At 39.0% G+C, this 23,081-nt stretch overlaps 1 protein-coding gene across 3 annotated transcripts in view; it reads left to right on the top strand.

The window, feature by feature from the left end:
* Nucleotides 1-23,081, top strand: part of ZFR (zinc finger RNA binding protein) — a 48,246-nt gene that overhangs the window by 17,662 nt on the left and 7,503 nt on the right. The window contains exons 4-16 of one of the 3 annotated variants that reach the window (XM_082336473.1): nucleotides 747-891; nucleotides 1,707-1,925; nucleotides 3,212-3,459; nucleotides 4,470-4,661; nucleotides 6,796-7,096; nucleotides 8,034-8,227; nucleotides 10,036-10,155; nucleotides 11,125-11,270; nucleotides 11,651-11,813; nucleotides 14,223-14,428; nucleotides 14,661-14,811; nucleotides 16,216-16,357; nucleotides 22,560-22,657. In XM_082336473.1, coding sequence (XP_082192599.1) covers nucleotides 747-891; nucleotides 1,707-1,925; nucleotides 3,212-3,459; nucleotides 4,470-4,661; nucleotides 6,796-7,096; nucleotides 8,034-8,227; nucleotides 10,036-10,155; nucleotides 11,125-11,270; nucleotides 11,651-11,813; nucleotides 14,223-14,428; nucleotides 14,661-14,811; nucleotides 16,216-16,357; nucleotides 22,560-22,657 — 2,325 coding nt within the window. The remainder of the gene's footprint in view (nucleotides 1-746; nucleotides 892-1,706; nucleotides 1,926-3,211; nucleotides 3,460-4,469; nucleotides 4,662-6,795; nucleotides 7,097-8,033; nucleotides 8,228-10,035; nucleotides 10,156-11,124; nucleotides 11,271-11,650; nucleotides 11,814-14,222; nucleotides 14,429-14,660; nucleotides 14,812-16,215; nucleotides 16,358-22,559; nucleotides 22,658-23,081) is intronic. The other 2 variants (XM_082336474.1, XM_082336475.1) reach the window with 2 other exon arrangements.

Here is a 23,081-nt window from a genome sequence, read left to right as displayed (position 1 = left end):
TAGTAGTTCATGCCTTGCTGCTCCTCAGTTGATCAACTCTTTACACTTTGCCATAAAAATGGTGAGCATGAGAGAATATAGGCACATACATATAGTGGCTTCCAGGCCCTCCCCTTCTAAGTTTACTAGCCATCTCCTGAGTTCTAGAGGTGTTGAATGAGCTACTTGCCTTGCCATTGTAGACTAGATATGGTTCCCTAATGGACGAGTTGATACACCAGAAAGTAAATAAGGCTTTCAAAGTATCACTTTCATACTCTAAAAAATATAGCCAAGGAAAGTATCGTTAATGATGGGATTTTTAAATCCAACATAGGGTCATGTCTGTAAACTTGTGAATTTATCGTGGTTTATAGAAATTCACATTTTGTGGAGATCTGTGGTGGATTTTCTGCTTCATATTTTACAGAAATGTAGTCTGATACAATCATGAAAAACAAATGAGAGTAGTTGCTTTTCAGTAACAAAAATAATTTGGTAGGGAAAGTGATTTAATAGCATGAGGTTAATTCCTGTATTAAGTCTGAAAAAGACCATCAGGGTTGTTTTCAGGCCTGAAGTATCTGTAAACATAAATTTCTTTAATGCATTTATTTGTGTATACTGTATCTGTAAATGTTTTTATAAATCTACTTTAGTAGACTAGAAGAAAATACATTGTTTCTTTGACTCTGCTAATGACTTTTATAACTCCACATGTATACTTAAAGGAGAAATTTGCCTGCTTTTCTTTTTTTAATTTTTAGGATTCCTATTCCTATGTTCGATCTACCGCCCCAGCTGTAGCTTATGACAGCAAACAATACTATCAACAGCCAACAGCAACTGCGGCGGCTGTGGCTGCTGCTGCCCAGCCTCAACCTTCAGTAGCTGAATCATACTACCAGACAGGTGGGTGGCATGATTCAAACTGCTGTCATTATACACAGTCTGTGTACTACTTTAATACCTCAAAAATATTTTTTTGAATATTTCACATTATCCAGATTATTTTTTTGTTTTGTCATGTAATCTCTGTCAGTGTAGAAAAATTTGCTGCACCTAGAACTTGAACATTATTGTGACATTGCTATAAGTAGCTATCTCTGAGGTTTGGATTGTTACTAAACACACTCAAAACATACTTCTAGGCAAAATTCTTGTTGATTTCTCTAGAAACCTTGCTGAAGTAGGTTCAAATAGTCAACGGTGGGTTCAGATGATAACTTGGTTAGAAGACTCTCTTCTTTAATTCTTTAGTTACTTAATGTATGTAGTTCTGTAATTATTGGTATCATGATTGGTACAAAGCATAAATCCTATTTACTTTTTTGTACTTTAATTAGAAATAATAGGAAAGTTTAGGTGTACTTTGGTTTAGTGTACTCTAGTAAAACCATTGAATGAGAAGGTTGTTTGAAAACATGGCAGCACAGTTCAAAATAAATCGATCAATCTGAGGCTTACTAGTGTGAGCTGTGACGTGATTAAACAGTTGTGTGATACATGGCACATAATGCATAACCACGACTGTAAAAACAAACAAACAAAACAAAACACCACAACACAAAAACCCAAAACCAATCAAACAAAAAAAACCCAAATAAAAACCCACTTGTTACTCGTTTATTCCCCAGCATATCATTAAGTATCACTTAGTGTGGTTTGCATTTCATTCAGCTAAAACATATCAATGTTTGTACACTTTTATCTTCTATCCTAATTAGCTCCAAAAGCAGGATACAGCCAAGGGGCAACTCAGTATACCCAAGCCCAACAAACACGACAAGTGACAGCTATAAAACCTGCAACCCCAAGTCCTGCAACAACTACGTTTTCTATATATCCCGTATCCTCTACTGTGCAGCCAGTAGCAGCTGCAGCTACTGTTGTTCCATCGTATACTCAAAGCGCAACGTACAGTACAACAGCGGTTACTTACTCTGGTAAGAATTTTGCATATTATGTTGCTGGAATCTTTGCAGTTGTTACAGAAGAGGCTTTAAATACTCAGAATTTTAGCAGTTTGTGTTCAATTCCATCATAGTCTATGGAGAAGTATCAACCAGTTAAATCATTATAATGGCAAAATATTTTGCTGTATCTTTAAAAGAGGTTTGATATTTGTATGTGCCTATTTTGTTTCATGTGAGAATGTACAAAGCGTTGGCATTGCTACGTGCACAGTGTTTGTGACTTACTGTAAGGTTTGGAGAGAAAAGATGGGGGATAGAAAAAATAAGGAAACGCATCTACACAGATATTACCCAGGGAAATTGGAAGGGAGCATGTTGCCATCAAACAGCAGTTAAAGGGACAGGGAGGAGCAGTCCCATGTAAATCTTGTAAGTTTGGGTTGTCTTGACCCAAAATGGGAGGAGAATGGGTGCTGAAAAAGAGACTTTCCATCAAACAGTAGAAATCCAAAAAGTGGTTAAAGATGAAAAGATTTTAACTTTATGGCCAGATGGTAATCAACTGGCATATTATAGCTACCTTGAACGTTTTGTTTTGTTTTGTTTTCTGTTTAAAAAAGGGTTTTAAGACTCCTTGAGACAGAGCCTGATCAGAGGATTAAAATAGTTGAACCAGTAGATGTAGAAATTTTATGGGAAAACTGGCTCAAAGGTATGAAAGCCCAGTTTCCTTGATTTATTCAGCTTTGATACTAGAAATCAAGGACTGCATAGCCAGGTTTTAGTGGGCAAGCAGCTTCTCTGCACTAAAACAACACAAATCAGTGAAGCAGAATGTAATAGCACTAGCTGTTCTGTCTTTTATCTTCATTTTTTTCCCCCTTCCTCTACATAATGTCTGTCCTCCTTGCCATTTTGAAACATTGAAAAGTAAATCTAGTTCTGGAAGACTGCTTACTTCAAGTGGCCTTTGAAAAATCTTTTATTAAGATTCTTGTTATATGATACTTGGTCTTACCAGATGTACCAGGAAATTTCACGTATTCTCTAGGGATGCTTTGGTATACCTAACATAACTGTGTGTCTGCAAAGATGTGTCTAAAATCAAATATATTCCTGATACAATTGGTAGCTGTGTATTTGTGTACTGTGAAACATCAAGAAAAATTCAGACTGCCTAACAAAACCTCAATAAATCATTTATATCTTGCCCTGCCCCCCCCAACTCTATTATGCAACATGTTTTGAATTAGTGTATTATGTAATTGATACATGATGTACAGTGATGTAACATTTATTTTATTTTGATCTTTGAGGTACCTCTTATTCCGGCTATGAAGCCGCAGTGTATTCAGCTGCATCGTCCTATTACCAGCAGCAGCAGCAGCAACAGAAACAGGCAGCGGCAGCAGCTGCTGCTGCTGCTGCAACAGCTGCTTGGACAGGGACCACCTTTACTAAAAAGGCACCATTCCAAAATAAGCAACTGAAACCAAAACAACCTCCCAAACCGCCCCAGATCCACTACTGTGATGTTTGTAAGATCAGCTGTGCTGGACCACAGGTACCTGTATTATGTAATATTCTGCTATATGCTTTAGTCATCGTTTCTTCAGCTAAAAAACTGACCCCTTTAAGAATATTTGTTAATTTTTAAGATCTGATCCTGTACTTCTACTAAAGGAATAATGAAATGAAAATGTGCACTATTATAGAAGGAGTTCCTGTGAGAAGACAAAAATATACATCCCCTTAGCTTGTACAGAGAAGCTTCAGCTGTGCTTTGACTTCAGAAATATTCTAAACTTTGAATTTGATTTGCTCTTTTAGCATAGCAAACTTCTTAGAAAATACTTTTTTCAAAACTATGGAATTTTATAAATTTTGTGAATGGTAAGCCTGAAAATTTATTCTTCATTGTATTCCAGCATCCCAGTTTAGTTTCACAGTGGGTACAAGTGTGTAGAAAGTAGATACCAATTCATGCAGGGTGTTTATGTGTGTGTCTGGCTAAACAGTTCTTGTTCTTTAGGTAAACTTGTCATTATTTCCCACCCTGTCTGCTCTCTTGATTGCCAGTGTTGGTATAAGAACAAATATCAACTTCAGCATTTCATTTTCAGCACAGCTTTATTTATCCGCTACCTTCTTTTGAATGGATTTCTTTAGTTCACTGGCTACACTTAATCACTGTGGTCTTGTAGTTTGAGGAAAATTCAAAATCAAGAATAATTGAATGCAATGCAGGAAACTGCACTTTTCTTATCATACCAAGTTTTCAGTGGTAATACTGTTGACCAGTACTTGATTGTGGAAGTGAGAAGTTAGATGAGAAAAGCCCATATTGTGTTACCTAAAAGTGGAATCCTGATGGTGGAGAAGAAAATTTCTTGGTCTTAGAAGTGGCCTGCTAATGCCTTAGAGCATGTCATATGGAAGAAATATTCAGTGTAGGAAGTATTTATTATACAAAGCATGTGTTTTATGCTATGTTCTATATTACATGTATTCACATGAATGGTGAACAAGCAGTACAAAGATGGCTTATTGTGTGTATATTGTTAATTTAAACAGACTTACAAAGAACACTTAGAAGGCCAGAAACACAAAAAGAAAGAAGCAGCATTAAAAGCTTCCCAGAACACCAATAACAGCAGCACTTCTGCTCGTGGAACTCAGAATCAGTTGCGCTGTGAGCTTTGTGATGTGTCTTGTACAGGGGCAGATGCTTATGCTGCCCATATCCGTGGAGCCAAGCATCAGAAAGTAAGAGTTTTCTCTTGTTCTTATTATACAAGTCAGTCGTATATTTCCTCCTGTCATTTTTTCTCATCTTAGAGAGAAGAAAATATGCAGAAACAATATAATTTGAATTATTTTGTTTAAAGATGTTTAGTTCTGCTTTTTATGTCAAACTTACCTTTAAGCTCACTATTAGAAGGGCCTTGTTGGGAGAAAGGGGGGAAAATATTGTCACAGCATCAGTGAGAAGATGATGTGTTGGGGAAAGTATGTAAATCATAGGAAGAAGGTGTAGAGTAAGATGGGGAAAAGAATCAGTGAGGGCATACAGTGGCATGCTTTTGCCCCTTGACTCTTTTCTATACTTTTCTTGACAATCGTCTTACTTATATGGTGCTGCAAAGCTTTCCATGCACTTTGAAACACTGTAAGCTGAGTCAGTGCCAAGGGACAGGACTATAGTGCATCACTGTGGTATTTCTTGCAAAGAAAATTGGCATATGGGAGCAAGGAACAATGTCCTGTAGCAGACTTTATAATGAGTATGTTTGGTAGACTTTCGGTAAGCATATTTTCCCTACTGTTTGGGTGCAGTTAGGTGGGCATTCTGGAATAAAGACTGTGGGCTGCACTGTGAACCCCTGTGACCTGTGTTTTAAATTTGGCCATGCAATAGTAAATGCAGTGGCAGTGTAGAATGTTTGTTTAGATATTACAGATTTTCCTCATAGCTCTGGAAAAATTAATGTCAGTAACAAATACAGTATTAATATTCAGCTTTTATAGCTCTTTGCATCTCAGAACACTGTAGAAAGTGGCATCAGTAACATTGTTCCTATTAAAATAAATAAATCTCATAGCAAATTTAAAACAATTTTCCCAATGTCATTTTTTGTTAGTACAAAAGCAAAAATTATAATTTAGATAGACTTGCCTAGTGTTCTTTCTTTCATTAATAAGTCGAGCCATTAAATCTTTGGGTTGTGACCAATAACTCCATGAGTATGTGGAGTATAGTATATATTATCCTTATATATTTGGATGTAGCTTTCTCTTCCTCGTAGATAGTCACTAACGACTGCTAATTTAGGTTGTTATCAGTGTAAAAATGAAATCTCAAAGGACTCTATTTCTGTGGTACACTGAAGAATCTTGTGCATTCTACTGGAAAAAAGTAATTTTGAAGAGTTGCTTGAACTTAAATTTATAGTATTATGTGACACTAATATGTCTGTATTCTGATGGGGAACATACTTAAAAAAGTAAGAACAAAAATCTAAGAAGTGTGTTTATACAGTTGTGTGTGTGTCGTGATTGTGTACATGTGTTTGCATTAAAGGCATGTCTCGCAGATTTATATTTTTCTTCACTGCTACTTTCAAAGCCAGTCTTTAGTTTTGATTTTGCATGTTTTGTTCTTACAGACTACATGCATTGCTTTTTCAGGTGATGGTCAACTGTCACCAAAAAGAAGTATTATTCTATCTCAAGCATGTTGTGGAAAGGCCTCTGCTTATTACTTCTAAGAATAAGCATGTACTTCTTTACTTTCTATGAGATACTAAAGAGCTCTGAAATATGCATCTCACATCCTCCTTAACTGTCTCTGCAGATGTGCTTTTTAAAAAAAAAAAAAAAAGAAAAACCTTTGTCTAAGGAATCTTCTCAGTTCTGCTAGGTAACCTGGAAATTCTTTCAATATGAATACTCTTAAAATGTAGTGATCAAAAGAGACAGTATTGTTGATTCTGAATTAAATAACTCTTATTTACAAATATTATTTGGAACCAAATAGTTCAATGTTACTGCACTTTTTGGAGGGAGAGTAAAAAGCAACCAGGCAACAAAACAGTGAGTTGTACTGGCTTGTGAGTTTAGTGGCTTTCTGTTCTCATCTACGCAGCTTTTGGAGTAAATGTCTGAATTTCTAATGGAAATAAGCAACGTGAGATAACTATTAACTATTTGCCTGTTACAGGTGACAAGAGCTTATACATGTGCATCTTTTTTTTTCGCCCAAGATTACTTTTTGTAAAGAAGCAATAGCTAACATTTTAGTTCTATTGATTTTTTTTTTAAGTTATCATGATGTTTGTGTTACATAATTTTTTAGTTATCCCAGGGAGATCATATTATGAATTTCTCTTTATTCTTATAGGTAGTAAAGTTGCACACAAAACTTGGCAAACCCATTCCTTCAACTGAACCAAATGTGGTTACCCAAGCTACTTCCTCAACATCCACATCTGCATCCAAACCAACTGCCTCTGCTTCAAATATAGCAACTAGCAGCAGTACTGTGAACTCCTCTGTTGCATCTTCTGCAGTGAAAATTCTTACTCCCACAGCAAACACACCACTTAACACTGCGTCCAACAACAAAACATCTTCAACCGCTGCTAATATAGCTGTAAAGAAAATATCTACACCGAAAATAAACTTTGTTGGCAAGTACAGAAGTCAGTCTTTATTTTGAAACCTAACCTATTCTATAATTTTTTTAAGACTTAGTGCAGCAAATACAAATGTATCTAGTTAACTTTATGCATGAGTAACTCTGTTGTGTTTAAGAGAATTACTGATAGGTGAAAATAAGAATGTAAATTAAAGTTTTGCTTCAAAATTTGTAGTATTTTCTGCCCAGTTGTCTCCACCTGACCTCTCTTGGAGGCTTCTCCCACCTTCATGAGAAGCCTCCCACCTTTGGTTTCTTATGTAGTAGCTGCTGGAGTATTGCAGTTTATAGTCTGCTTGGTCCTAATTTCAGTTTACAGCCGGGGCTGTTAAGGCAACCTGCAGTAGGTTGGCAGTTGATAACTGGGCAACTGAAACATCCTTGTAACGGTGGAAATCTAACAGTGGAAACTTTTGAAATGAGTATAACAAACATTTAGAGATGGCAAGCAGCTGTTCCACAATAATCTATCCTGCTCTTGAAGGAAAGACCTATGCAGTTGCAACACTGAGAGTATACTACCTTTATTAGTACAAATATTACAAGGGTTTGAAGTACTTTTTTGGATCCATTTACCAAAAAAAAGATTATCTGATGACAAAAAGAGATTATTAAAATGTATTTGCTGAGTTGTTCCCATTCAGTCCTCTCTCTTTTGAAAAAGCATGAAAATTAATAATGAAAATTGCAATTATATAAAGCAGAATTTTTTCTTGCTAAAATAAAAAGCCAAGTGTTTAAATAACTTGAATGTTGTTAAACTTATTTTAAAAAATCTTTAATTGTATTTTAAATATGCTTAAGTTTTAACTAATTTTAAAAGACTGATAATGCTTTGGCCAGAACATTGATATTTGCAAATAAAGCCTTCAGTTTGCACATCATGCATGATCACATTCCCATTTTATGAAAGTTAATGATTTAACTTTTTTGATTTGTAGGTGGCAATAAGCTTCAGACAACAGGAAGTAAACTGGAAGAAATGAAATCAGCTGAAAGTGTTAAAACAACTCCTGCTGCTACAGTACAAACACAGGAAGTAAAGCCAGACACAGCAGCTGAACCAGTGACTCCCACAACTCTTGCTTCCTTGCAAAGTGATGTCCAGCCAGTGGGCCATGACTATGTGGAGGAGGTACTGATATGAAAATGTGTATTATTTTTTAACTATTTTAGTGAAAATTTGTTCAACATGAAACAGAATCACAGAACAGCTGAGGTTGGAAGGGACCTCTGGAGGTCATCTGGGGATCCACTCCCACTCAAGCAGGGCCACCTACAGCCAGTCACCCAGGACCATGTCCAGACAGCTTTGGAGTATCTCCAGGGATGGAGACTCCACAACTTGCCTGAGCAATCTGCGCCAGGGCTCAGTCACCCTGACAGTAAAAAAGTGCTTCCTGGTGTTCAGAGGGAACCTCCTGTGTTTCCGTTTGCGCTCACTGCCTCTGGTCCTGCCACTGGGCACCACTGAAAAAAGCCTGCCTCTGTCCTCTTTGCACCCTTCCTTGACGTATTTATATACGTTAAGAAGATCCCCCCTCAGCCTTCTCTTCTCTAGGCTAGACAGTCCCAGCTCTCAGCCTTTCCTCATAGGAGAGATGCTCCCATCCCTTCACCATCTTTGCGGCCCTTTGTTGGACTCTCTCCAGTATGTCCGTGTCTCTCTTGAACTGGACACAGCACTGGAGGTGTGGCCTCACCAGTGCTGAGCTAGAGGGGCAGGGTCGCCTCCCTCGACCTGCTGCCAGTACTTTGTCTGATGCAGCCCAGGATGCCATTCGCCGCCTCTGCTGCAAGGGCACGCTGCTGGCTCACGTTCAACTTGGTGCCCACCAGGACCCCCAGGTCCTTTTCTGCCAAGCTGCTTTCCAGCTGGGTGGCCCTCAGCATGTGTTGGTGCATGGGGTTGTTCCTCCCTGGGGGCAGAACTTTGCACTTCCCCGTGCTGAACTTGGTGAGATTCCTGTCAGCCCATTTCTCCAGCCTGTTGAGGTTCCTCTGGATGACAGCACAACTCTCTGGCATGTCAGCCACTCCTCCCGGTTTTGTGTTGTGAGCAAACTTGCTGAGGGTACGCTCTGCCCCATCATCCAGATCATTAATGAAGATGTTAAACAGGACTGGACCCAGTATTGACCTCTGGGGTACACTGCTAGTTATTAGCCTCCAACTAGGCTTCATTCTACTGATCACCACCCTCTGGGCCTGCCCATTCAGCCAGCTTTCAATCCACCTCACTGTATGCTTATCCAGCTCATACATCAACAGCTTGTGTATGAGGATATTATGGTGAGACTGTGTCAAAGGCCTTACTGAAGTCCAGGTAGACAATATTGACTGCTCTTCCTTTATGAAGTTGATCAAGCATCACTTTCCCTTGGTGAAGCCATGCTGACTACTCCTGATGATTTTCTTGCCCTTAATGCGCCTGGAAATGGTTTCCAGGATTAGCTGCTCCATCACCTTCCCAGGGATCGAGGTGAGGCTGACTGACCTGTAATTCCCTGGGTCCTCCTTGAAGATAAGAATGACAAGGCATTGGACATGCAAAGGCTTGTGCATATGTTCACAATTTTGTATTGTGCATGTTTCTTTTATGCTCAGTGGGGCATTCTTCGTGTGGTGGCATGAGATATGTCGATGAAGTGTGATGTAAATTTTTCATGATTTGCAAGTTTGTAATGATTCAACTCAATATATTGAGGCTCAAATTTAAAGCTGTGTACTGTTTAGGATGGAACAACTTTGTTAATTATCAAGCACAATGGTGTGTTTGTCAGAATTGAAAGTTGTATTTTGCATTCTTTCAGTTATTGTGTGAACTTTTTAGCATGTTTTGAGCCAGGTAGACATTATCCAATGTCACTGAATTAGATTAATTTTTACATCGGCTATGTTTTAAAAAAAAATATCCAAATGTGTTCTAACTTTATTTTCCAGGTAAGGAATGATGAAGGAAAGGTGATCCGCTTTCACTGTAAACTTTGTGAATGCAGTTTTAATGATCCTAATGCCAAGGAGATGCACTTAAAAGGGAGACGGCACAGACTTCAATATAAGGTTAGTAGAAATGCTGATGCTTCTGTCTGAAAATCCACCAGATGTCAGATGACTATTTACATGTTTTTACATTTAAAGGCTAGACAAAAGTAGGTACTCTGAGTAAACAGCATATAAAAAAAGGTATAGAAACATCTTTCTTAGGGAGTATAGTCTTTAAAGAAGTAATGCAGACTATGAAACTGTATTTTTGTTTGGGTTTTTTTAAACATTTTGAACATTGCTTTCAGGCAACATTTACAACGTTAAAGTATGTTATAACATATGTAAGCAACACTAGGTTCTTTATGTTGTTTACCATTAATTTCAAATAGTGTTAAATAGTAGTGCTCAATGTTTTCAGCAGGATAAACCACATAAACCCTTTGTGGAGACATTAGAGAAACAAGTGTTGCAGATTTTTTAGTCATGAATGGAGAGGCACTCATACTGACATTTGGTGTGCATTTTGATTATTATGAGATTATGTTGGAAGAATCTATTGTGGTCACAGGAGATACAATGGACCTGCATAATCATTAAAGGGATGAAACAGGAGAAAAAATTGCTGGAAAATTTCATTCAGTAACTCATGGTTATGCCCCTGTATTTGGGGCCCTTCAGGAACAGGGAATCAGGAAGCACACTGTAATTAAGATGAAATGTTTTTTTCAGGCTATAGAGTAGTCATCCTGCTACAGAATGAACAGCAAATTACTTATGTAACATTTTAATCTTAAATTGCTTTGTTCTCATATAAGTGAAGAGGGAATTCATGCTATTTGTAATACGTTGATATTTCTTTCCTTGAAAATACTGGACACAGATTTTCCTTCTTTAGCTACTCATTCAATGCAGTTCTAAAACTGCATTTTACTCCCCTTGAGTTTATCGTAGACCAGTAGTGTGTGTTAACATGTCAGAAGAACTCTGTAACCTTGAGATGACTAGAGGAAAAACAACATTTCATTTATTATTTTTCTGAACTAGAAAAAAGTAAACCCAGACTTACAAGTAGAAGTAAAGCCCAGTATTCGCGCAAGAAAAATTCAAGAAGAGAAGATGAGGAAACAGATGCAGAAAGAAGAATACTGGAGAAGGCGAGAAGAGGAAGAACGCTGGAGGATGGAAATGAGGTAATGCATTCTGTTTTATCAATGAATGAGACAAAGCTGCAGTCAGATTATCTAAAACTAACTCTGCTTCTGTAGTTACTTATTTTGAATACTTGATTTGGGAACTCTGTGCTGCCTTGTTTTAAATTGTCATTATCCCTCTGGGGTTTTTGTTTGTTAGTGTTCAGTCCCTCAGGGGAATGCAGCCTTATTAGAATTATTTTGCTATAAATTCAGACCCACTTTCAAAATGCCCATTCATTTTAGTTACCCTCTGGAGTTCACTGGTATTTGCATATGACTGCTAGAAATGAGTTAGTGAGGACATACAAGAATACACTTAGAATGGTTGCAACTATTAACTGCTATTTAAAGAGAACACTTTGATTGATGCACTTCAGGCGATATGAAGAGGACATGTACTGGAGGAGAATGGAGGAAGAGCAGCATCACTGGGATGACCGTCGCCGAATACCAGATGGAGGATATCCTCATGGTCCTCCAGGACCTCTGGGCCTGCTGGGAGTTAGACCAGGAATGCCTCCTCAGCCCCAAGGACCAGCTGTGAGTTTCTTAACTTGAGAAAAAAAAAAAAATCATACTTACCAGGAGGCACAGTTAAGAACTAAATTATTCAGTGCTACTTCAGTTGTCTCCATTGTTTCTTAATAAGAAATTATATGCTAATGAAACTGTGTAGGTGGACCTGTCTTCCAAATTAAGTCCACCAAAATGACAAAAGGATGCCTTGAAGACAAGTACTGTTTCTTCTGAAATACAAGTCACTCTGGATTTGTGTACTACTTTTTATTTTATTTAATTGCATTATACAATGTTGTTTATCTAGTCGTGGGCAGGTGTATGGATAAAAAGTGCTTGGATCGTCTGTCACAGAGGATAATGGTTAGTGGTGGGTCGTACTCTACCTGGAGGTCAGTAACAAGTGCAGTACCACATGGGTTTATCCTGGGATTTGTCTCATTAGCACCTTATCAATGATCTGAAAGGTGATGGAGTGAGCCCACACTCACCAGGTTTGCAGCTGGTGTGAAACTGAATCAGTTTAGGGTAGAGAGAATAGTTCATAGAATCATAGAATCATTAAGGTTGGAAAAGACCCTTAAGATCGTCGAGTCCAACTGTTAACCTATCACTGCCAAGTCCATCTATACCATGTCCTCGAGCACCACATCTGTCCGTTCTTTGAATGCCTCTAGGGATGGAGACTCAACCACTTCCCTGGGTAGTCTGTTCCAATGCTTGATCACCCTTTCGGTGAAGAAGTTTTTCCTAATATTCAACCCAAACCTCCCCTGGCGCAGCTTGAGGCCATTTCCTCTCATCCTATCGCTTGTTACTTGGGAGAAGAGACCGACCCCCACCTCGCTACAGCCTCCTGTCAGGTAGTTGTAGACAGCAAGAAGGTCTCCCCTCAGCCTCCTCTTCTCCAGGCTCAACAACCCCAGCTCCCTCAGCCGCTCCTCACCAGCCTTGTGCTCCAGACCCTTCACCAGCTTCGTTGCCCTTCTCTGGACACGCTCCAGCACCTCCATGTCCTTCTTGGAGTGAGGGGCCCAAAACTGAACACAGGACTCGAGGTGCGGCCTCACCAGTGCCGAGTACAGGGGCACTCTCACCTCCCTGGTCCTGCTGGCCACACTATTCCTGATACAGGCCAGGATGCCATTGGCCCTCTTGGCCAGCTGAGCACACTGCTGGCTCATGTTCAGGCGGCTTTCAACCAACACCCCCAGGTCCTTTCCCTCCAGGCAGCTCTCCAGCCACTCCTCCCCCAGCCTGTAGCGTTGCATGGGGTTGTTGTGACCCAAGTGCAGGACCTGGCACTGAGCCTTGTTGAATCTCATGCAGTTGGCCCCGGCCCAATGATCCAGCGTTCGTTAGCTGATACCTTTGAGGGCAGGGCTGCCATCCAGAGGGACCTAGGCAGACTGGAGGCATGGACCAACAGGAACTTTATGGAATTCTGCAAGGACAAATGCCTAATGCTGCACTTGGGAAGGAATAGCCCCTTGCACTGATACAGGCTGGGAAGAGACAGGCCACGTAGCAGCCCTGCTGAAAGGGATCTGGGGATCTTGGCAGATAGCAAGCTGAACACGAGTCAACAGTGTGCCCTGGCAGCAATGAAGGCCAACAGCATCCTGGATTATATTAACAGGAACATAATCAGTAGATGAAGGGAAGCGATCAGCATTCATTAGACCCAAACTGCAATACCGCATTCAGTTTTGGGCTTTACAGTACAAGAAAGATACTATAAACTGTAGCAGGTTCAGTGTGGGGCTACCAGGATGGTCAGGGGTCTGGAACGCATGCCCGCTGAAGACAGACTGAAGGATCTGGTCTTGTTCAACCAGGAGAAGACAGAGCTTCAGTGGGATGTAATAGCCTTCTAATACCTGTGCATTATAAAGACAATGGAGCCAGGCTCTTTACAGTCATGAGAGGGCGAGAGACAACCAGCTTAAGCTGAGACAAAAGACGTTCAGACTGAATACAGGAAATAATTTTTTTCACACAGATGTTGTGCAGCCCCCATCTTTGGCGGATGAACTGACTCCATTAAGCACTGAGCGACACGATCTGGTCTTATAGCTGACCGTGGTTTGCATGGGAGGTTGTCATGAGGCAGTCACGGACACTTTATTTTACAGCAGTATGCAAGTATTTCCCAGTTGACAGGATGACAATAGGTATTTATGTTGGGGAGATACTTTCGATCCCAGGATTTCATCATTTGTTTAATTTTGATACATTTAATGTTTTCAGACATGAATGATTGTGACCAGTGTAAGTTGTTAGGGACACTTCAGTTCATGTTTTGTTACATTTCAGCGATTTTGAGATTTGAATATTCTGTTGTTTAGCCACATGTTTGGTTTTTTGTCACTTACCATTTGTGAACTTCGAAGTGTATCCAAATTTCAGAAATATGCTTTTTTGTCTGTTTAGCCTCTACGCCGCCCTGACTCCTCTGATGACCGCTATGTGATGACCAAACATGCTGCTATATATCCAACAGAGGAGGAACTTCAAGCAGTCCAAAAAATTGTTTCTATTACTGAGCGCGCTTTGAAACTTGTTTCTGACAACATGACTGATCATGAAAAAAGCAAGAACAAAGAAGGAGATGACAAAAAAGATGGCAGTAAAGACAGGTATTATTTTTAATTACTTTTTAAGAATTTCATCGTTTGTTTCTGAAGTTTTTTCTTGCACTGTTTTCAGTGCTTCCAGGGATTCTCTTGTCTTTGGGCTTTGATATGGTATATGTCACTATGACCTCAAAAGTATGTGGAATACTCCTATTTTGTTTCACTTTTCTATCTTCAGGATTTGTTTTAAGGTTTTTGTGTTATTTTAAATGCAGCTTTTAACTATAATTCACAGAGCTTTGAAAGGAGTTTTACGTGTAGGCGTTTTGGCTAAAGGTTTGCTACTCCGTGGAGACCGAAACGTCAATCTTGTTTTGTTATGTGCTGAGAAGCCTTCAAAGTCGTTACTCAGTCGTATTGCTGAAAGTCTTCCCAAACAACTTGCAGTAAGTAGAATTTAGATTTTTTGGATTTGAATTTTTGTAAAGATACTGTAAAAATCTCTCCTCAAGTTAAATGTCTGCAGGGCTCACTGTGCCACATTTCATAGCTCAGGTTCACTTTCTTTCCATTTTCAGAGTGTTTCCATCTGAATTCAGGGACTATGCGGCATGTTTTGCTTTCCATGTATTGTGTCTGTGCAAGTGTCTAGGTGTTTACGCTAGCGGTGTAGTATCAAATCATCATTTAACGGATTTCATTTAATTGGGAAATAGAAACGAAGACAGAATGTTACCCAGTTACCAGCAGCAATAGAGCTAATTTGTGCAGTGTTACAGGAAGCTTGCTGCCTGAAGGTCAAAGTTCTGCATTAATGCCAGTCTGTTTGTACTTACATCTTGTTTCTGATTTGTATGTGTCGGTGCTTTGTAGTTCCACAATTAGTTAACTAAGTCTTGTGTGTTTTTTTTTAAAAAACACTCTTAGACCATTCAGCAGAATTCATATAAACCATTTGCTGTATTTCCACAAGAAATGAAAGTGTAGAATAAAGTCTCTGCTCTCTGCTGAACAAAGCCCATCCACCATGGTTATAGAGTGTTTGTCACAGCATTAGTATTTCAATACTGTCTGGTAAAGTGTTCAGCAGAATCAGTGGCATGGTTGAAGCTTTAGCAGGATCAGATTAATGAGAAAATGATCTTGAGTTTGCTCTTGTTTGAAATAACAGAACAGAAGAAAATTTAAAAACTGCATATCTTGGTCTGGCTTTGTGGAGAAGTCAGCTGTCCCTCTAGTTTGTGGAAGAAGGGGACAGAGGTGCCTACAGCTTCCTTTTGGGGGTATTTAGAGTTATTAAATCTAGTTGCAAGAAGCAATTTGGAATAACCACCTTTTTAGTTACTCTTACATTTTTTCCCTGGTGTTTTTCTTGCCTGTTGTTCTTACCATGTTGTGACACACAAGTATGGAATGTACCTAGCAGTACCCATCCTGTAACCGTGAGCTTGAAGAACAACTGCTGCATCTTTGTGCTTTTTACAGGCTCCTATGTTCCAATGAGAAACATATCCAGCTGACATTTTAAGTGGCACTTATCTCAGACACTGTCAAGATTCTTGTTATGTAATTTACTTGTATATGAATTTCCTTTCTGGGTAGTTTTTTCTCTTTTGCATTCTTGGTGACTGCTGTGTATTTTCATTAATGATTTGGAAACAGTATGCAAGTCCATATATGTATCTTTATTGTGTATACTGTGGTTTCTTCAGGAGATACTGAGGTATCTGCTTCATATAATTATATTTCATTTCTGTCTTTCTGTTAAAAAGACTATGTTGAAATCCGTTTTCTTCCCCTTACTTTTATTGGCCACATGCTAATGGAAATTTCTGTTTCTCAATATTTAGGTAATAAGTCCTGAGAAATACGATATCAAGTGTGCAATCCCAGAAGCAGCAATAATTTTAAATTCATGTGTGGAACCCAAAATGCAAGTTACTATCACCCTGACATCTCCAGTCATTCGGGAGGAGAACATGAGGGATGGAGGTTGGGAAGTTGTTAAAGATGTTACTTCTTTCTCACCTGTTTTTTTATGTTTATCTGTTCTGCTTAAGATGGCATTAAGGTCCTGGAAGGCAACATGCTGGCACATGTATTTGATCGAAACCTCGTTTTTCAACAACCAGTCTCGGTAGAGAACAGTTGGTTAAAATAAATGCTTATATTTATGTTTATTTAATTTTTAAAATTTCTCACTTTGTATCCAACCTCAGCTTTCTGGAAAAGGTACAAACTTGACTATTTTTTCCCCTCTTTTAAAATTATGTGGAAAACTAAGGATTTGATAGCAAGTGGCTATAAACTGGCTTTCTAGAGCAGTCTTGCCCTAAGAGAAAGATTGTATGGTTTTAGAAAATCAAATCACAGGTTTTTGGGTTCCAACTGGATCAGTATTACCATCACTTACACATTCCAAATAGCCGTGCCACTTAAAATGCACTTTTGTAATACTTTTGATGGTAACAGTGCTTCTACCTTAAAAAGACGATGCGATTTTTTCCAGCTCTCTGAGGTTGCTTTTTGGTCTGGAGTGCTTCTTGACTATATTTGCGCTCCTGGTATTACAATCAGTCTTCTATCCAACTGGCAAACCCAGACTAGTACAATAAGAAATGGCTTTGTCGTTGAGCTGAAGCAGAAGGTGGAGCTTGTAAATCAATTTACATTTCTGAAGTCCACAGTTTCTCTGGTGCCAGCAGTGTTGCTTTAGGGTCTGTTCTGTAACACTTTCAAAGCTCCAAAAGCTTTTAAGCCAACAAGCATGATTAATGTCTGCAGTACATTGGTTCTTTTTGTTTACGGGTCAGATAAAATTAACTTTTGTTTCCTTTTAATCCTGTATTTTCATAGTTGAAAGAGATCATGGCAAACAGGGTTCTGGTGTTTGACAGTGAACCTACAAATAGGAAATCTGAGGCTATCTTAACACTTCTCATATGCAGGTTGAAAAAAATTGTATGTGTGTATGTATACATGTGCTTGCGTATATACGTATTTATATAAGCCACAGAGGTTTTTTTATTTCATCTCATCATTACATGTCCTCTGAAATACTTGAGGTTTTTATATTGCATTAGTAAATGTCCTGTAGCTGTGACTAGTGCATTGTAAGCAAGCTGTGTTAACAAAATCGTCCTCCATAATCAGAAAGAAAAATTTCAAGATGCATTCTCTGGTTTGGATGACTTCTGAAGAGTCTTTAAGAGTGCTTTGTACATGATTTTTAAGCTGTGCGTATTATTCCTAGCTATAAAGGCTTTGTACATGTACTGTCACACCCAACCAATTTGACTTGTTTTTTGACAATCTAACATGGCTCTTGGTTTGTCTGTGCTGAATCAGACTTCACATATTATTTAAGTTGATAAAGAATACTTTAACTTAAAAGATTTGATTATTAAATTAGATTAACCATTAAATGAAGTTAACCTTAAACACCATGTTTATTTCTCAATGTACTGTGCAAAAGTATTGATTCCTGCCACAATACTCAATTTCAATTAAGTGGTTTCTGGCCTAAGATTCCATGATGTGGACTAAAAATAAAATAAATTTCAAATTACTGCCATCAATCCCTTAATTTATGCCACCTAAAGGAAACAAATCTGTATTTTTGTCTGACCCACACTTGAGTTAAAATGATCATTGTGAGTTTATTCACTGCTGAATGCAGTACTGCCTCTAGGCAAGCAAAATCAAGTTAGATTTATCTTCAAGACACTGAGCAGTATAAAATGGATGTGCAGAAACGTTCACTTTTGAAACTAGAGCAAATAGAAGACTGAATTGCAAATTATTGCAGCAAGGAAGGCCTTATTATGAAGACTGCTGCTGATTTGCTGCAGAGTAACAGTATGTTTTTGCGTTTTTTCTTACTGCAGCTTCTCATGCTCTGTGTCTTACAATGGTTTAAAGTTTTCGGTTTTTTTAGCCCGCTTGGGGAGCTAGTTCAGGTGATAAGGAAGGCTTTACCGGAAGAACCAGTTTGAGTAAAGATGAGACTGAGACTTGCACGTGGAGTAGAATCGTGTTTGATGTCTAATAATCCCATTACATGATAAAAGGCTAAAAAAAAATACAGTGAAATAAAATTGTTAACCGCATAGCTACTGTTTCTTACAGTATTGTGCGTTTGACAGTTTACTGAATCTGATATATTCAAAGTGCTCTAACCCCTGCTGTGGAATCTTTCCTTCAGCAAACAAAGTGTACATACTTATAAACGCCTATATGTGTGCGCGTGTGTCTTTTTTATCCTTAGCTAACAGCCCCGGTCCAAAGCCTTCTAGCAGAGGGACTTGATTCCTGTCAGGGGTTGCTGCCAGGACATCGGAAGGATTTTTGACCAAGGTTTTCTAAAGCTCAGTGTCACACCTGCCATGCTTTACAAAGGAGGGGGTTTGGATGCATAGTCCTAGCATCTACTGTTACTTTGTGGTTTTGGTTTTTTTTTTCTTTTCGTCTTTGTGTCTCTCCTAGAATTAAGCAGTGTTCACACTAGTCTTGAAATAGTTGACTGGGTAAAATGTATTTCCCATAATAAAATTTACCTAAATTGATATACCTGTTAACTTTTAATGAAGAGGTAGTGTGGACACAGCATGTCTAACTGAAGATTAACCCCTTATATTTAGGCAAGTAATAAGTTAAGTTATATAGGGTAAGCATTCATGCTTGTGTTTTGTAAATTAATTCAGTTTTTTGTCTCAGCTTAACAGGGTGGTAGATTAGGCATCTGAATTTAGTTAAATAGTCTTTAAGGGGTTAATCCTGAAATGTGAAACAGATGCAAAAATCCACAGATTAAATATTACAAGAGTTTCCTTGATACATTTTTTCAGTCAATGTACTCTCAGTGCAATAGGTGCCTTGGCAACTTCAGAGTCTTTCTGAGTTTCAAGGGTGTTCATGTGGTATCCATTAGTAACGCATTTCAGATAGACATTTCCAGCACTGAGTAAGATTCACTTAAACTGTAATTCTTTTTACTAACATTATTTTCCAAATAGAAGTTTTTCAGAGCTAGAAGCAATTGGAGTTTCCAATTATGTAATGAATTATTGTGCTAAAATTTTACACAGTGTCACCTATTTGCATATTAGTTTTAGAAGAATGTAAATAATTGACTGATTAGGCTACTAGGCCCAACAACCCATATTTTTATTTTCTATTTCTCAACCTTACTTTGCCACTTTTTTCCTGCTGTGGGTTTTCTCTAAATATACTCCTTGTCTCTTATATCCAGATTGTACTCATTTCATCAGTTATCTTACCTGGCACCTCTTGTATAGGTTTACCTTTGGTGGTTTTTTTGTTTGTTTGTTTTGTTTTGTTTTAAAGGAAACACCACTTTAAATGTCTTCATTTGCTCTGTAAATGCCTTGTTAGTGCAGTTTTTCATCTTTCCACTTTAACATGCAGTCCATAAGTTTAAATACCTGTGTGAGAAGATACCTGTGTTCTTCTCAGCTTCGTTCTTATTTTAATATCCTCCCCCTTTTAGCTCTGTGCAGAGCAATGGGACCATCCTATTAAAAATGCTCAAATCTGAATGTAGTAGTTCAGATTAAATTTAATTATTATATTGCAAAGTTGTACCACCATGTTAATTCACGGCTTTTTAGCTCTCTGTATAGTAAAGTATCCTACTATTTATTTTACATTTGTGTAAAATAGGTGGTTTCAGAGGTGTCTTCCTGCAGCACCCCTAAAAGCTTCTCTTTGCAGGCATGTTTCATGAGTCTCTCTCTCTCTATATATATGCTTTTGTAATTTTATTCTCTAACTTACCTAAATTTATATCTTCCTGGAGTTAACTATTGTTCCATACAGCCAGCTCCTGTGAAATGAGTGCCATTGAGTGAGGGCTTTTTGTTTCATCTTATATGGTGTAATCACCAGCTATGTTACCAATATACTTTGTTACTAGTCACATTTTCATGATGTGAAAATGTCACTAGACATTTTCATAATTAGTAAAACAAAGAACTTTTAAAGCTGATCACTGCATTATATCTGTACAATTTTTAAGTTACCCAAGGATACCATTTCACATTGTTCAGTGGTTCCAGTTTCGTTGATTAAACCACTTCCAAAAGGGCCTGTGGTCTCTTTTTTTGGTAACAAAGAAATCAGCTTGGTAATTAAATCCTTTTCTGAACATTTAAATATACAAGATCTACTATATTTTCTTTATCTTTCAGACATTCTGCTTTGATTTTTTAAACTATTCCTTGCTTTTCTTCTTCCTGCCAGATCTTAAGTAAAGGAGTCCCTTTTCAGATCCTTTCTTGCATCCTAAATGATATTGGAGCACATATATTATAGAATCATTAAGGTTGGAAAAGACCCTTAAGATCGTCGAGTCCAACCGTTAACCCAGCACTGCCAGGTCCACCACTAAACCACGTCCTCGAGCACCACGTCTACCCTTCTTTTAAATACCTCCAGGGATGGGGACTCAACCACTGCCCTGGGCAGCCTGGTCCAGTGCTTGATCACCCTTTCGGTGAAGAAGTTTTTCCTAATATCCAACCTAAACCTCCCCTGGCGCAGCTTGAGGCCATTTCCTCTCATCCTATCGCTTGTTACTTGGGAGAAGAGACCGACCCCCACCTCACTACAGCCTCCTGTCAGGCAGTTGTAGAGAGCGATAAGGTCTCCCCTCAGCCTCCTCTTCTCCAGGCTCAACAACCCCAGCTCCCTCAGCCGCTCCTCACCAGCCTTGTGCTCCAGACCCTTCACCAGCTTCGTTACCCTTCTCTGGACACGCTCCAGCACCTCCATGTCCTTCTTGGAGTGAGGGGCCCAAAACTGAACACAGGACTCGAGGTGCGGCCTCACCAATGCTGAGTACAGGGGCACTCTCACCTCCCTGGTCCTGCTGGCCATGCTATTCCTGATGCAAGCCAGGATGCCATTGGCCCTCTTGGCCATCTGGGCACACTGCTGGCTCATGTTCAGGTGGCTGTTGACCAACACCCCCAGGTCCTTTTCCTCCAGGCAGCTCTCCAGCCACTCCTCCCCCAGCCTGTAGCGTTGCATTGGGGTTGTTGTGACCCAAGTGCAGGACCCGGCCCTGAGCCTTGTTGAATCTCATACAGTTGGCCTCGGCCCATCGATCCAGCCTGTCCAGGTCCCTCTGTAGGGCCTTCCTACCCTCCAGCAGATCGACACTTCCACCCAACTTGGTGTCATCTCCAAACTTGCTCAGGGTGCACTCAATCCCTTGTCCAGTTCATTGATAAAGATATTGAACAGGACCAGCCCCAACACTGAGCCCTGGGGAACACCACTCGTGACCGGCCGCCAACTGGATTTGACTCCATTCACCACCACTCTCTGGGCTCGGCCGTCCAGCCAGTTTTTAACCCAGCGCAGAGTGCACTTATCCAAGCCGTGAGCAGCCAGCTTCTCCAGGAGAATGCTGTGGGAGACAGTGCCAAAGGCCTTATTAAAGTCCAGGTAGACAACATCCACAGCCTTTCCCTCATCCACTAAGCGGGTCCCCTTGTCATAGAAGGAGACCAGGTTAGTGAAGCAGGACCTCCCTTTCATAATATTCATATTTATATGAGGAAGAGAGTACTACAAAGTAATGAAACTCTGTAATATTGAAGAACATTTCACATTCCTTTAGTCAGGTTTTTAAAGCAAAATAATTTAAAGTTTAGGGTATGATAAAAATAACATCATTACAAAACATCTAGCTTTTAAGATTGTCATAGTTAGTTTTTCTTTTAAGAATAGGTCCCAAATAACACGTGACCATTAAAATTTACAAGAAACTAAGTTTGAATGTTTCTACTTGGTTAAAGTGGATTTTTGTGTTCCTTCTGTCTTGTGTTCTCTGTGCTGGTGCACTGTGTCCAACCATCCTTCCTTCAGTATTTAATTTTAGGGCATATGTGTTTTTCCAGTGTTAGCTGAAATAAAGTACTACGCATTGCATAATCTGCAATGCATTTGAAAATAACCTCAGAGCTAAAGTATAATATGCTCTTGATCTTCATACTGGGTTGATGCCCTAATCCTAATTGAATGGCTTCTGTTGAACATTTACATTTGTTGTTCAAGGGTTTAAACTTTAAATGGCATGTGTGACATTGAAGCTACTTTAAGGAAGTGTCTTGCTCACCTGGTCAAACACCCATTCCTCACTGCATTTTGCCAATTCAATCCATTTTAGATGTAACCTCGGGTATGGTGAAAGACCCACCGGACGTCTTGGACAGGCAAAAATGCCTTGACGCTCTGGCTGCTCTACGCCACGCTAAGTGGTTCCAGGTTCGGAACATCATTTTACTTTCTTCTTGTAGCCTTATGAGAGATTAGTTCAGTTGCAATATAAATGTTTAACTGTGTGAAAACACTCAGCGTTGTTCATGCTAATAATACTTAATATTTTTCTGGTCCCTAAATTTAAATGTAGAAGGTTGAGTATGGAGGAACTGCTTTATGCAGTTATTGCTCATTTGACATGATTTTTTTTTCTGGTCATTGAGAAGGCGATGTTGAAAGCTTGACTCGCTTGGGGTGATCATATGTTGTATATTTGTTATATATTCCATAAGGCTGCAGAGTAACTTTGCTTTAAATAATGGAATATGTGTTTAAAGCTTTGTGTTTAGATTTAAGACTTTTTTTCCTGTTTCTTTAAGTGCATTAAGTGTAGGGAATGAAAGGTGAGAAGCAACTGTTTGGTTTAGTG

This window comes from Platalea leucorodia, assembly GCF_965183815.1.
Source record: "Platalea leucorodia genome assembly, chromosome: Z".
In the NCBI taxonomy this organism is placed as follows: domain Eukaryota; kingdom Metazoa; phylum Chordata; class Aves; order Pelecaniformes; family Threskiornithidae; genus Platalea; species Platalea leucorodia.
Note: the sequence above shows the minus strand (reverse complement) of the source record. Positions and strands in the feature narration are given on the sequence as shown.